At 36.3% G+C, this 16439-nt stretch overlaps 1 protein-coding gene across 1 annotated transcript in view; it reads left to right on the top strand.

Annotated features, from left to right (window-relative positions):
* Nucleotides 1-203: 203 nt before the first annotated feature.
* Nucleotides 204-16439, top strand: part of GRM3 (glutamate metabotropic receptor 3) — a gene marked incomplete at both ends in the record, with an annotated part of 93149 nt that continues 76913 nt past the window's right edge. The window contains one exon of the mRNA XM_081287340.1: nt 204-671. Within this exon, the coding sequence (XP_081143466.1) occupies nt 204-671 (468 nt within the window). The remainder of the gene's footprint in view (nt 672-16439) is intronic.

Here is a 16439-nt window from a genome sequence, read left to right as displayed (position 1 = left end):
CAATGTATGCATTGCTGCTTTTTTTACCATATTTGTTCATATAATTTTTATCTCTTTAGGAATTTGGTGACAGGCGCTGTTAGTCTGATCCTCCCTTACATGAAGGACAAGACAAAGATCCAGTTTGGAAATGAGAAAGGAGAACTAGCGGGCAACATTGGCTCTATCTCTTGATATCTCCCAGAGGCGCAGAAAAAGGATTCATGAAGATGTGGACAAGACTTCAAGTTCTTACTTTAGCTTTATTTTCAAAGGGATTTTTACTCTCTTTAGGGGATCATAACTTTATGAGGAGGGAGATTAAAATAGAAGGTGACCTTGTTTTGGGGGGCCTATTTCCTATTAATGAAAAAGGCACTGGAACTGAAGACTGTGGGCGAATCAATGAAGATCGAGGGATCCAACGCCTGGAAGCTATGTTGTTTGCTATTGATGAAATCAACAAAGACAATTACCTTCTACCTGGAGTGAAGTTGGGTGTTCATATTCTGGATACATGCTCAAGGGATACCTATGCTTTAGAGCAATCACTGGAGTTTGTCAGGGCATCTTTGACTAAAGTGGATGAAGCTGAGTATATGTGTCCTGATGGATCATATGCCATTCAAGAAAATATCCCTCTGCTCATTGCAGGGGTCATTGGTGGCTCTTACAGCAGCGTTTCCATACAGGTAAGACTAGCATATATTCCTGCTGAAAGCTGTGTCTCTTTGCTTTTATGTCTTGGGGGCAACAAAAGAAGGCTATCCTAATAATTTCATCGATGGATGATGTCATATTTCTATCAGTATTTGATAACAAAGGTAGCTATTGCAGCATAACACAATGCCCTGAAATTCAATTGTTTGACCCAATTACTTATTAGTTTACAAGCCTGAAGTAATGACTTCACTCCTTTACAGTAAGCCAATGGAGACTGGGCTTAGCAGTGGGTGGTTTTGCCCAGGTTGTCTCCTAGAATCAATGCTCTAGCCCATGGAAGTTCTCAGAGTGATGGCAGGGGTGTGAGGGAATTCAAACTCAACTGCATATTTCCTCTTCAAGCTCCTGCTTGTGTCATATCTGCTAGTATCCCATTAGCTGAAGCAATTCCACGGGGCTCAGCTCAGAGTCAAGAAGCAGGAAAGAATGGCCTGCCCACAGTAAATAATAGTGCTACATAATTCCATAAAATAGGAATTTGAAGCCATGGATAAAAGCAATCACAGGAAGGTACAATATCCCTGAACTCACACACATTTTTCACTAAAGCATAATTTTGTTCAGACACAATATAAAGAATTTCTCAGTATATAAACTTTAAAATGTATACAGAGAAGCCAGATAATTAACCCTCTCCCCAAAAAACAAAAAGACTTAGCACATGAAGTAGATACAAAGCTGATAACTGATTCTCAGGTTTTGCTAGAAAAAAAGGAACATTCAAATTCTTGCAGTGCTTATGTACATGATCATAGAATTTAGAAACAGAACAGAACTGAGAAATCATCCAGCTCAACCTTCTCATTTTCCCAATTCCCAAAGAGATGTTGGTCTCAAGAAAACTTCCATTGGTAGGAAGCACAAAATCTAGAATTCAAATCTTTTGTACTTTTCTGCTTTTTCAGCTACCACATGTGATTTCAGTGTTACTTAAAGTTCAATTTGTTTTCTGGTGAGAACACTATTGTCACAGTATTAAAAGTCTATGATTCTAAGAGTAATACACTTTGCCTCCTACCAAATTACTGTAATCAAAGCCCAAGCATTAAAGATACTCACATTGTCTTTGTATGTCACAAACCCACTTCAAGTGGCTCTATTTGCATTGGAATAGCCTTATTTCTATGTCCCAGATTTGCAGCACTTAAAATTCTACGTGTTATTCTGTGTTGCTCTAAATGAGCTATTTCAAATTTCTTTCCCTCTTTAGAGCACACAGTCATATTATAAGTAATTAGGATAATTGGTTTTTCATAAACACCCTTTGACTTCATTAGATGAATAGAAAATATTGCACATCTCAAAGCACAGCATGTTAATTTTGTCACTATTTCTATACTTGGGTCAGTAGAGGTAGAATTTGTTATTTAGAGAAAAGAGAAAATTTAAGATGTATACCCACCATACTTTAATAACAATTTCATCTGTGAATGTCAATCATTTCACAAATATTTATATTATGCCCAATGTTACTGCTAATAAGGAACAGGAATATATGTTTTTCTGACATTAATCCATCCCAACATAGTAAATAGCACTATTCCAGAGCATATGTGTCATAATGATTTATCCAAAGTATTTAACAAGCTATATATTGCAAAATAAAATTTTTACCTAATTTTACTCTTTTGACATTATAACTCCCCAGGAGAGGTGAGACTGGTTTAAGGGGAAAAAAATTTAGGGTTCTAAAACACTTTACTGGTCCTCAAGGGAAGAAATCACTAATCTTACTCATCAAAGGACCTGGCTTTTAATTTCATTTATCTGGTCAATACACCATAAAGTCACAAATGCTGATATGGTTTTATGCTGATATACCACTATAAATAAAGAAACAAAAACTCGTATATAAAAATGAGTATAGATTTTGACATCAGAAAGACCTGGGTGTGAAGTCCAAAATCGTCATTTGCTGGTTAGTTGTAAAATGAGCAAAATACCTCAAAAAGGTGTGGAAAGGAGAAATTAAGAAAATTCATGAAAAATTCTTCACCAAAAAAATTAAGATTCATTAAATGGTTGCTATTGTGTTCCCAAAATTATAGGAAAAGCCAGCTGAGAAGCTACATTTAAAACCAATTCTGTGGCCTTTGCAGTGGCCAAGCAGTCTAATGAGATCATGGGCTGGTCCCCCAGCAGGTCAGTCTGGATAAAGAGCCTAATGTGTGCTCTGCACTGTGACAGGGTTAGAGAGAATACTAAAGTCATATAGAACATGTTCTTGACTTTAAGGCATTTAAAGCGTGGCTGGGGATTCAGTACTACTGTGAAATAGCAATTACTCTAATTCAGTAATTAGATGACAGAATGAAAGTTGGATTAGACAAAGGTTGATAGGGCCACAGTGAGAAGTAGATACTGGATCTGAGGAGGTTGAACATAAATTTGTGGTAAATGTTTATGGGGATGGGGACAAGGACTTTGGCAAGAGTAAGGAGGTGAGTTAAAGAGAAAGGGACAGAGTAGGGGTCTCCATTCCCTCTGGCTACTCAGCTTTGTGATTAGGCCACACCCCAGAACAAAGTAAATCTGGGAGATGGAACAAATGGTCTCTAAACAGTGACCTCCAGGCACCCTTCCAAGGAAACTTTCTACATCAGACCTTCCTTTCAGCAAAGCATCATGAATGAAAAGAGGTCCAAAGAGGCCTTTACACAGCTAAGAATTGAAGTATGTTATCCTTGCAAACATATTTGTCCTTTCTTAAAAATATCCTTAGTGTCAATCCAAAGTAGTAGGCTCCTAATGGTGAATTTAAGGCACTCTTGTACATTAATGAGGGAGACACTATAGAAGATTTTTGTGGGTATCGTTCTTACTCACCCTCTTCAGTTTCCATGAATGATTCTCATCATGCACCTGGTGTCTGATGACCATGAGGATAGCATGTGCCTGGTATTCCTGCCATCCTCTCTTTTCTCCTTTAAACTTCCTCAATATATCCCGGAAAGTGTTTCTGCTTGAACTGAATTAGGTCAGGGAAGAGGATGAAACTGTAGAAGCAAATGAGTACAAATCTATACTTTAAAAAATGTCTGTCATTCATTTGTCACTAATTGAAGCCCAGAATTTTCAGTAACAAAATTGCCCATTGGGAGAGAATTTTAGAGATTCATATTTGTGCATCTTCCTTCTGTTGGGTCAGTTGTTGAGATGTTATAAACTCTGGGTTGCTTTATTGGCCACATTGCCTCAGGGGGTACTTTCTGTACAGCTTCCTTTTCTTCCCACTAAAGGAGAGGAATTCTTAGGAATACAGCAAAGGAGACATCTCCTGCTGTGTTATAGGAGAGGGCTTTGAATGGAAGAGAGGATTCTTAAGATTTGCTGGCGTAAGCCATATCACCATTGATGAAGACCTAGATAATTATTTTCCTAATGTTCTAATTAAGGATGACAAACCACTCTGTGGTGGTCCCCTCACAAAGCAACGCTATTGATTTTTTAATTGAGTATTCAATAAAACCAAGCATCAAAATCCTTCTATATTAGCAAATGGAGTTGGGGGGTCTATTCACCCCTCTGGTAAGTTCTTTTTCAAAGCATTTTAATACTATATCCTAATCTTCTCTATAAGCCCGCAAACCCCTCACTTCAGGGAAAATAGTATTTCTTCAAGAAGGGAATCAGGTTGGTTGCCTTTAGCTAAGCAACTGTCTTTGTGGTACTTATTTAGAAGCAATGTTTATGCTTGTGCTTTTCAAATAGGCTGTAGTTAGTTCCTAAGTGGTCCAGTCAAAAATGTTCCTTGAAATGTGCCCAAAATGTTCCTGACTCTCTTTGTAGGATGTAACATTTTCTCATTCTTTCTTGCCTATGTAGAACAAATTTTCAATGGAACATGCAAGTATAAGTTACCCAGTCATTGTTTTGTCTATGAATATTAAAGTGACTCAAGCAACAAATGAGGATTTGGGTTAAATGGCCTCTAAAAGTTTAGCTCATAGAAAAGTCAGAGGTTTGTCTTGAACCTCCTTTTCATCCCTGGTATAGTTATACCCTTTTTCAAGATTTCTAGTACAATCTACAGCCCAGGAACTCTAACTCTGAGCAGCAGTTTTTATGACATAGTTTATCATGACATGACTTTGGACACGCATACGATGCATTTCTCAGATTATATCCGTGGGAAGAATTACTCCTTAAACCAAATTCTTTGCAATAAATTTTGTGGACTTTAGTTACATGGGGAAAAGGAGAAAGAGACCGTTTTATTTTACTTCTTCCACCCAATTCCATAGTGCTGGTAGAGTTTGCGAACCACCACTGGTCAATTTGTACCAAGCATTGCTGTACTTTAATGATTCATTCCTCATTCCCCCTCAAATGTTTTTGGGAAGGTCATACATTAATTGCTACTCTTACAGGAAAATTGAAAAAAATAGTCCAAGAATACAAAAGCCTTCACAGAGTTAGCTGTCTCCAAGTATCTGAGAGGCTGCTAATGGAAACAGTTACACTTTCTCTGTGGATAAATAGATTGAATCTAGAGCAAAGTTTCTCAACCTTGACAGTATTGACATTTTTGTCTGGAAAGCTCTTTGATATGTAAGGTCATATATTATTGTAGAATGTTTAGGAGCATCCTAGCCTCTACCCATAGGTGCCAGCAGCCCAAGTTGTGACACCCAAAAGTATTTCCATACATTACCAAGTTACAAAACTAACTCCTTTTCTCAAAATCTCCAATCTAGAGGAAGACATATTTGGGGCCAATAGAAAAATGAGTTCTGAGAAATGAAATTGCCTATAAGTGAGGGACAAGAAAGAATAATGTCCCCTGTTACCAAAGTTGTTCAAACAAAAGCCAACTGTTTATTAAAAATAGCAAAATATCAGATTAGTATTTGAATTATATGGCACTAAAGGATGTTGCTTAATTTTATAATTGTATGTGGTTAATCAAAACATTCTATTAGGGCCTAAGTAACTGCAAAGGAAGTATCTAAAACAATGCAAAATAAATAATAAGTACTTTTCTATCAGGACCATTTTGAAACAGCAGTCCAATTATTTTTTTTACTAGATTGTGGAAGTATTTTGTAATATGATGACATAAGCACCTAAATTACCTATATATTCCAACTAAGGAGCATATATAAAATTATTTTTCATCATAACATTGCTTTTACTAAGCAGATATATTTTAGACACATCAAAAACTGTTGTGTAGTGTCTAAATGACATGGAGCAGAAAGAATGTAAAATAAAATTCAAAAATAGTAAAGCATCTTACAAGCCTCTGAGGCATGTAAAAGCAAATTAGAAAATGTCAATAAATAAGTGCAAGTGTAGGACCTGACAATTGACAACATAAGTACTAGGAAATCAGGAAGAATAACAGAATGAGCAGAAAGGAATGAAGTTGAACAGGAAAAAGATTTTTAGTTCTGTTTAAACAGAAAACCTACCTCTGAAGTCTCCCTAGGAATTTGCTTTCTTATAGTATAAAGAGGGGTATCTTGATAGACCTCCAAAAAGAAAACAGTGTTTCTTATAATGGTAATACAATATGCTTTAGCTATCCTACACTATCAATCCTCAGCTGAAAACCTGTTTTGGAGTAGCCTTTCCCAAGCTCCTACTACATAAACACACACCTCTATTACTAACTTATTAACTCACTATAATTTTTCATTTACACACACACACACATATATATATATATATATATATATATTTTTTTTTTCCTCCAAATTATAAAGCCACTTGAATTTAGGAACCATATCCATCTATATTTGTTTTGTTGGCTCCTAGTATAATGGCTCTTCCAGGTAAGAAGTGGAAAGGTTTCAAATGAATTGAAAGAAGTAATATATTATAAACTGCTTCATGTCCAAACAGCTGAAAATATCCAAATGGATCTTGGATTGGGGTCATGACCATGACCAACCTATTGTACATCAGTCTGGATGTTAATAAATAAGAAACAAGCATTTTCCTACAGTGGAAAAGTGAGTTTGACATAACAAACAGTTGATGTAGAAAGATGAGCATGTGAAACAAAATTACCCCCATCCTCTCCTCACTGTCTGCATCTATGCCACAAGATGCCTTGACTTGAGAACAGCTCAAGGAACTCCAGTCCATTGGTCCTTAGAGCAACTCTTTCAGAGAAGACTGTTTTAGTCAGTTTTCTCACTGCTGTGGCTAAAGGATCTGACCTGAAAACAAGTGTAGAGAAGGAAAAGTTTATTTGAGAGCTCACAGTTTCAGAGGCCTCAGTCTGGCTGTGCTCCTCAGACTTGAGGTGAGGCTGAATATCATGGAGGAGAGGGTGGCAGAGGAAAGCAACTCACATCATGGTGATCAAAATGCAGAGAGAAAGATTCAACTCTCTAGATACAAATATATATACAAAACCAAACCCCAGTTCCCACCTCCTTCAGCCACACCTTACCACTTCAGTTACCATTCAGTTAATCCCTACCAGGGGATTAAATTATCACTGGGTTAAGACTCTTTCAACCCAATCATTTCTCCTCTGAACCTTCTTGCATTGTCTTACTTGTGAGTTTTGGGGGGGACACCTCACATCCAAATCAAAACACTATCCAAGACTCAAAACAACTGGATACTCAGAACCATTACAGATAAGCTTGGAGCCCCATCCTTATCCTAATCTGGCTCTATGCAATCTTTCTGCAGAAAGAACATGAAGAGTGCCTGTGCTGCTAGCTAACACTAACACAAAGGAAAAGGGAACAGCATTATGTCCTAAAGTAGAGCAAAATGAAAGCACTCAAAATGTACTTATTAACCTATTATCAGTGTTTATCACTAATAAGGTAAAAGTGATAGATGTATTTAGTGAGTTCAATGTTGCAAATAAAATGGTTATAGTGAATCATTTTATTTATTTATAAAAGAAATACGTGACAACCTATACATAAAATTTTTAGAGTACCTTTCTCAAAAATTTTAACACAGTAATTAAAAACTCTAGGACTAGGACTTACTCAACCCCTTATTGCTGCTTCCTCATGTCTAAGATGAAGATAATAATAATATCTGCTTTAGTCAGCTTTTTCACCACTGTGACTAAAAGATCTGATCAGAACAATTTTAGGAGAAAAAGCTTATTTAGGGGTTCACAGTTTAGAGGTCTTAGTCAATAATACAGCCAGCTCCATCCCCCCAGAGACTCCAGGTGAGGCTGAACATCTTGGCTGAAGAGTGTGGCAGAGGGAAACAGCTCACATGATGACAGAAAAGAGACAGATCCATCTTCACTTGCCAAATACAAATACATACCTCAAAGTCACTCCCCCAATGCTCCACCCCCTCCAGCCACACCCTACCTGCCTTCAATTACCAATTAATCCCATCAGGTGATAAATTCACTGATTGGGTTAATACTCTTGTAACCCAACCATTTCTTCTCTAAACCTTCTTACATTGTCTCACAAATAAGCTTTTGTGGACCACCTCACATTTAAACCATAACAATATCCCTTTCATTGAATTATCATGGGAATTAATTAAGAAAATACACAAAAAGCAACAAAAATAGTGCTTTAGCTAATAAGCATTCAACATTTTAGCAGATTCTATTATCTGTTCATTTTTCATTTTGTTTTGTTGGTTTCTTTTAACATCTCCAGACTAAGTGGAACAATTTCAAAAATAATTGAGACTCACAAAGGTTAAGTACCAACCTCAAGTTTCTATCAGTTTACAAGTAGTGAGATCCTTCAAATCTAGATAGCTTGCTACCCACGCTGCTGTCCACATCACTCCCTCACATCATCTAAGCTTCAGAAAACTTTACTCAAAATTTATCTCAGAATTTTAAAATTTATTTTCTTCCCAGACTTTTCATTGTAAAGCAATCTCATAAAAGCTGTTATGAAACCTCTGTTGCTCTTGCTTTGCCTCCTGCAAGGAAGGGCAATGATGTTCAAGGACTTCATCACAGTGTGGGAGGAACCAAAACCAGCAATTAAAAATGCTACTGCTAACATAGTCTCATTGTAGAAATTTCTCATCAGAAGTAATTGTCTAAGATATATTATTTTCCCCCTTTGCTTTGGGGTTAATTTGTTCCTTAATTAATTCCCCTTCTGTCATGTATTTATTTAGAAACTAGTGAAAGACAAGAGGTTACCATCAGGACCACTCTTCACAGGTCATCAATTCACAGGGCAATAGAAGGACCCATGAACCAGGCTTATGCTGCAGATCTCATATCCATCATGGAAGTCATGGATTGAAAAGCAAGGGATATAGACATTCTTAACATATTATCAAGGCTTTTATGGTTAGAGATTAATAGGTAAACTAATTGAAATAAGATTTCTGACACTGTTAACTAAGACATGATTTGACTTTAATGACACCAAGTTCTCTTTTCAAATTGCTATTAAATATGTGCCTTTTAATGGATCAACATTACAAGGTTCACTATTTCAATATAGAAAGAGCCAATTCTTAGCAGTTGATAATAATGAAAGTCCAGTTATTTAATGTAGTAGAAGTGCTTCTACTGATCTATGAAATCATGCAGTTGAAAACTCACAGAGTGTTTTTCCAATTAGTAGACTTTGGGAATTTAAGCACACTGTTCCAGAAACAACTGCAGGTAAATTCTAAGCAAACAGTGATACTCCAGGCAGTATATCAGTAGGACTTGAAACACTAAAATTGTGATGTTGCTATTTTTGACACCACCACCTGGTATATTATGGAAATCCCTCTGTTACTAGTGACAAAGTCTTAATTCTTGCCAGCTCTTTGACTTTACATTCCAACAGAGGGAAGTACAACATGAGAAAATACAATCAAAATGATACATTCAAAAATTATCTTCCAGGGCTAGGGTTGAGCAGTTGCCTGGCATGTGTGAGGCACTGGGTTCCATCCTCAGCACCACATAAAAATAAACAAAATAAAGGTATTGTGTCCATCTCCAACTAAAAAAATAAATTTAAATTATCTTCCAAATAATGATCAGATTTCCTTGCCAGGTGGTTAGAATGGCAAAGCATGTTGAGAAATATGCCATCATTTAATAGGATTGAATTTGCAAGGTGTACATCCCAGGGACTAGTTGATTCCTTCCAGGAACTATGCCTCCAATTTGGATGGATGTCACAGGTTTACAATGGGGCTTCTTAGAAGACAAACCAGGTAATGAAGCTGTCCCAATGTGGAACATATTTAGTGGCATGTGATGTACAATTTGTTCAGAAACTTTCTATAAAAAGTAACTTTCCAACAAAATTTAACAGATTCATTAAATATATATTGTTCATGTTTACATAGTTGTCTTAGATATATAATTCATATAAGATTTGAAGAAAGGCAACGATAATGTAGATTGTTGTCACCAGGCAAATTTCAACAGCTATAATGGCTATTTGCCTCTCAGCTCTTATTTCTACACTAAAGAAAGTCTTTGTGTTATCTCTTCTGTGATGCTTTCAGAAAGTTAAAAATTCTTGAGCCTTTCTACAGTTTTTAACAACTATAAAATTTATGACCTGCTTCCTTCCAAGGATTCAAGCTATCCTATAATGGCACAAATAAAAACCTGAGCACCTGAATAATGACTATCAACCAATAAAATAGTTAAGGCAGACTCAAGTTTTTTCTAAACCCCCAATACTGGTATTTCTATTATTAACTTTTTCAGTGTTATTGGAAATATGAGGTTCCTGCCTTCAAGAACTCATAGTCTAAATGAGAATAAATCTTTAATCTGTCTACTGATCCTTTCCAGACTTTTTCTTTCCAAGTTGGATGTCATCCACTGTGGTCTTTTTAACATATAATTTTGTTCATGTCATTCCCTTCCCTAAAAAATGTTCATGGCTCTTTATCTCTTAAATAATAAAGATCAAAATACTTATAATGGCATATAAAATATCTTGGCAATGTGACCACAATCCTATGCTTCCTTGCCTTCTACTAATCCCTGTGAGGCACTGGGTACTGTGTTGACATAGAAGGATCTGGTACTATTAAGCAGTGTGAATGTCTCTCTCTGTGTTGTCTCCTCTACCTAAAAACTTCCTTTTCCCTTTCTCTGCTTGTAAGACTTCCACTTATTTTTCAGAATCATGCCTAAATGTTATGGCCATATCTTACCTGAATGTAATTAGTTGCTCTTTCACCTGAGTTTTACATGAGCTTGTATACATATATCTCAAAATTTTATCCTTGGCTTTTTTATGTCTCCTAGAAAATAATAACCTCCTTGAGGACAATGAAGGCACAATGCCCTCATTTTAAAAGAATACCTTGTATAATAGGTATCAATCAAAGTTGGCTGAATGAATGACTACTGAATTAGACATTGTCATCCTCTCTATCACTTTTATAGAGAATGAGTTAAGGGATTCTTATACATTATCATTTAAACCTCACATAACTTCCTAAGCCAGGAATTACTATTCTCTTTTTACAGATGAAGAAACTGAAGTACATGGAGTTAAAATAAGTGGCCTAGAGCCACATAGCTAGTGAAGGAAGAAGCTAGGGTTCTAATGCTGGCCTGTGGCTTGTCTGATTCCAGCTCTATGCACTCAGCCATGACACTTTTTTCCTTTTGGGCCTGACAGCTCTGTTGAATTAATGAATAGTTAACAAAGAAATCATTCCAAATGTCATAGTTTTGTTTGCCACAAACAGTGTATCTCTGTGCTCTAAATTACCATGGGACTTCTTTAGTAAATAATGAGCACTTAAGGAAACAGGCTATAGCCTTCAGCTCCCAAGTTTGTATTCTTTAAACCACCAACAAGGATTGCAATGCCTTTTTTCTATTGATAAAGCTGTCTTTGTCATATTATTGTTATTACAAATGAGTTCAGGGGTCATAGAAAAATATGGATGCATCAACTTGTAACTATGTTAAATCTTCAAGGGACATTGTCAAAAATCAATACCTAAGGCACTAAGGGACATGTTTTTGACAAGTCTGTTGGTGTCCAGTCGCCCTGGGAGTTATCTTTCACAGGTATTGCTGGCCAGCACAAACACTCTGGGAGAGACATGACAAAGAACTTTTGACCCCATCATCAGTGTCCAGAACCCAAGCCAATTCAGTTCCATGTTTTCTCTTGCAATTAATCATGGGGGGAAAAGAGGAGCAAAGAGAGATAAAGACTGTTCCATTGGGCAAAATGCCTCCATTTCTTTCTTCTAAGTACCTGCTGAGTCTGAATGGAAAAAAAAAACCAGGTTATTTCTGAGATAATTTCTTGTTAGCATGGGAGCAAGACAGACCCTTGTTGAATGTGGAGTGGCATTGTCATGGTGAAAACCCTGTCAGGACTTAAAATGCTTGTCTTCTGCACTAATATGATTTGAGGAATCCTTCTTGGTCTGCGTGGCATTTCAGTCTCAATGTTGAGCCATGAGAATACCAAAATAGATAACCTCACTATTCATGAATCCCTTAGTTTCAAATGAAGAAAAAAAAATGTAAAGTACATGACAATCTAGATTGCACACCACAGGTTTTGAGTGCAATTGTTTCAGGAAAGATTTGGGACACAAATCATGGTAGCTGTGAACCATTTTTCAGGTTTCTGCTTCTATTAAGGAGTTCTTTGTTTGGAATATCCATGGAACATGATTGAGGCTGAGTCATGCTATTGAATGGGAATGGCAATATGGAACTTTGACCCATGAATTTTGGGGGGTCCTGGAATGTAGAGTTGATGACTTTTGCAGATTCTACTAAGTAAACTGACATTTGCTATATTTCATTATATGATTAAATCAAGATCAATCCCTGACCTTAACACATGAACTGTAGTCAACTTATTTCAATGGAAAATGTTTCCAGATGTGCTGCAGATATGGCCCAAAAAAGTGACTAATCCTTCCTACAATAACAATATGATTGGCATCCTCTATGAACAGATAACTCATGTGATGTGAACAGCTTGAATTCCTCAGGCAGTTTCTCAACTATCTACCACCTCCAGTTCCACTTTAAATTACAAGCCAATCTGGGATTTTGTACAGCTAATAGTTTGACTTGATCATTCTAAATAGAAAGTGCACTGAGGTTTCCTAGCATCAAAATTTCTAGAATTTGTTTTATATGATAACCTGGGCTACAAGGTAACAAATGGTTCAAAGGGTAGCCCTCAATGGTTCTCTTCCAGGCTCAAATATAAGCATTTAACTGAAAGAACAAAACAAAACATTCAGCACAGTCATGTGTGACAAAACAATTAAAGGTGTAGGCTTATTCTTAGAGAACAGTCCCAAAGAGAGATGAACTGTGGACAGCACAGAATACAAAGGCAAACCCATGGAGGTTATTATCAAGTCTCCAGATTCTTAAGACAGCAGCAACACCATCTTTTAAAAAAATGTACATAGTTCAGCACTGTAAATAGTATTTTTCTTGGAAGTAAGCACTTGAAGCCTCTTTGCCATCTGGAATTTTTGTAGCTGAGCATAGGTCCACATAAAAACCAGTTGTTGCTGTTCCCTTTAATGTATTAGCATAAGACTCAGAAGCCCATAACTTTTGAGAGTAAGGAAAATTTCTTTAGTGAAAACTCTTTTTAAAGTCTAGAGACTATAAATGTGCATAATCCTTTTTGTTTTCTATTAGAAATAGTTGGCATTGTCACGACAGAAGGCACAAAACTCATGTTTGAAATGGGCATATCATGGACATCCTGAATAGGAAGAGTGACCATAGGACTGATGTGTGTGTGCTCACAGTTGACTCTGAAATTTTCCATCTGACATTCTCTTTTTTCACAACATGAAAAGAATAGAGGACTGCCTGAGGTCCTTCTCAGAGTTCACACTCTTTTGCTCTCATGATCACAGGATCACTGAAATAAAGCATGGCACTTGAAATCCTAAAAAGAAGAATCCTTGTGACTTGCTTAAAAATTGTCAAGAGAAGTAAAACTCTCAAATAAATTGGTGTGCAACTCATAATTCCCATCAGTGAGCAGTAGGGTCTGGATGCCTATAAGAGCAACTGGGTAAAACTTGGCACAATCCTAAAGTAAGAATAACGCGTGAGCAACTGATGCAAGCTTGAGTATTTGACTGCTTCTATATCCTATACAAGATGCATTTCTCTCCAGAAAAAAACCCTGCTTTACCAATAGGCCTTAGTGTCAGTTCACTGGGTGAAGCCTACCTGAAGTATATATCTATTTAAATCTTACTTTAGGTCTACATGGTTTGAGAACCAAGGCTTTATGATAAGGCCTTAGTTTGTTTTCCTCAGAACAAAAATGCATTTTTCAGTCTAAAGGGAATCGTATAATAGCCAGATCCAGTTGACATAATATTGACTTCCTTTTGTATATTCCTAGTTTATACAGAGACAATTTAGAGAAATTGGTTTTAAATTTAGGAAGGTGAAGCCCATCCTAAACCACCCATGCTTACAACTATAAATATGGGAAAATGACAAAAACACTAATTTTAGAACATAGCATCTGCTGGAAAACATAATAATCACTGATTAGCATCCCAAACATGTCTTCTTCAGTTAAAAAGAAAAGTCAATATATTTGTGACTTGACATGCTACAATGAAAACATTGCAATTCCTAGTCCTGGACAAGTTCAAACCACCAAGAAAATGGCTAACCCAAAGTACTTGAATATTGAATATAAAACAATAATATACAACTACACATGGAAAGGGCTCTGATAAATGCCATTTATCTGCATAGAGCCTCACAGGCCTTAAGAAATAATGGGCTCTGCTATAAGGTCATGGTGCTTCTCATATAAATGATCAAGTCAAACCCAATGGTGATATTTATGGCTTGAAACTTTCATCCTCCCAGTGGAAATTCCCCAGTAGACTTTTAGAGGATCACTATTATCTCCATTGATGGTCAGTCAGTAAATGGCATTTATGGAGCCACCAAGAAGCACAGGCTGAAAAATGAAAAAATACACTTTTGATAACAAGAAATGACTGTTTGCTGTCCTCAAATAAAGGAGTTTATGGTTTCAGAAATAAATATAGACAAGTATGTTATACCTTGAAGTGTATCCTCACAGCTTTATTGTGAGATGAATCAGTTATGAACTTGGGTAGCAAAGTGGACTGAGTGAATCTGGGAAAAGGGAGTACGGTAGGTAGTTTCAGAATTCATGGAATCAAATCCTTCCTCTAACTCCTATGAGGTTTCCAGTAAAATCCTGAGGCATGTTGTACCTCAGTTCTTTAATCTGTAAAATTGAATAATGGTAGATTCCTAGCCCATAAGATCATTACAAGAATTGAGGAGACAACACATCTACAACTGGTAAAATAGTAGCTGGCAAAAAAATATTAGGACTATTAAAAATATCAGAGATTTTTAAAAAGGCTTCTCAAAAGGAATATCCAAGAACAGGAACTTACATAATGAGAAGGCTGAAATAGATCTATTCTGTCCACTTTTGAGGAATTCCACATTGAAATCTAAAGTGATTTCTTGGACATGCCAAACTTCAACATTCAACTTTTCATTTGTAAGTTTATTTTCCCTAGTTTTCTTCTTATCTTGTCACTTGTGTGATTTTCTCTTAAATCTGGAAACTTGTATCTCACCCTATGTAATATCACCTGGATTCCAAAGAGAGAGCCTTGTCCTTTGGGGAAATCAAATGGCGGGGCTCCAATTTTAGCTTTTCTACCCTTGATTATAAAAATTTGGTAAAGACATTTTATCCTGGGAACTTCTATGTCCTTCCCTACAAAGCAAAAGACATAATTATCTTTGTGGTTCCTTCCAGCTTTAAAATGTAATATCTTGGAACTTATTTATATGTTCTCCAACAGCATTGATAAAACAATCAATCTTACTGGACCACCATATACAGCTTTCTTCAAAGCTGCTCTCTTTGAATATATTTAACTTAGTTATCCAACTCCTATTACTTTTCATTTCACCCACAAGTCCAAGTAATGTCACCAATACTTTGTTGAAGTCATGGTCCTCCTAGCTACAATTCTTGACTAAATGGTTCAATGAATGTTGAAAAGAAGTCTTTCTGAAAGAATTCATTCTCAGTGAACCCATGCTGACTCCTAAAAATTGCCTGATTCATTTCTAAGTGTTTATATGCTCTCTCTTAGAAAATTCAGTGCTAGGAAAACATATCATGCTTGTTGACTTATACTTATTCTTGATTTATATTTTCTAAGTTTTCCCTTCTTCACCCCCTTTTATCCTCAGTCATCCCGTCATTGATTTCTCAATGACTGTTTATAATGATTCCATGATTTAACCTAAAATTTCTTCCGAAACTCCTTGCTAAAAGACAAACACAATATGATTAGGAACTTTTCTTGTGGTGTTTCTCCTACCTTAGTGTGAGTTAGCCTTTTCATATTATTTATATTACTATTTCTATGTTAGATTCATCCTTAATGGGGAGAATGAGAAAGCAAGAGGGTCTGAACAGTGACTTTCTTTTACTGATATAGAATCAACTTTCCTATCCATTAGTTCTATTTCTTCCTACACATCTTCTTCTGAAACATAATTTCAAAAGCTAATGACAACAACAACAAAAAATTTGTTCCATTTCCACATTCTATGCTTTTGTGCCTCTCTTTCTCACAGGTTCATGCTGGTCTTTTATATTGTGCATGGGGATGATCCCAACATATCTACCATCTCCAGTCACTAGTTGTTTTCACAATCAAATGTCCCAGTGCAAGCCAACAACCCAACAGATTTTTTGGAGTTCTTATCCTCTATGTCTTGTTAAAACTATTCTGTATTATATGAATTATTTTTT

This window comes from Spermophilus citellus, assembly GCF_964194105.1.
Source record: "Spermophilus citellus genome assembly, chromosome: 3".
Lineage (NCBI taxonomy): Eukaryota > Metazoa > Chordata > Mammalia > Rodentia > Sciuridae > Spermophilus > Spermophilus citellus.
This window is presented reverse-complemented; position numbering and strand designations above follow the sequence as displayed.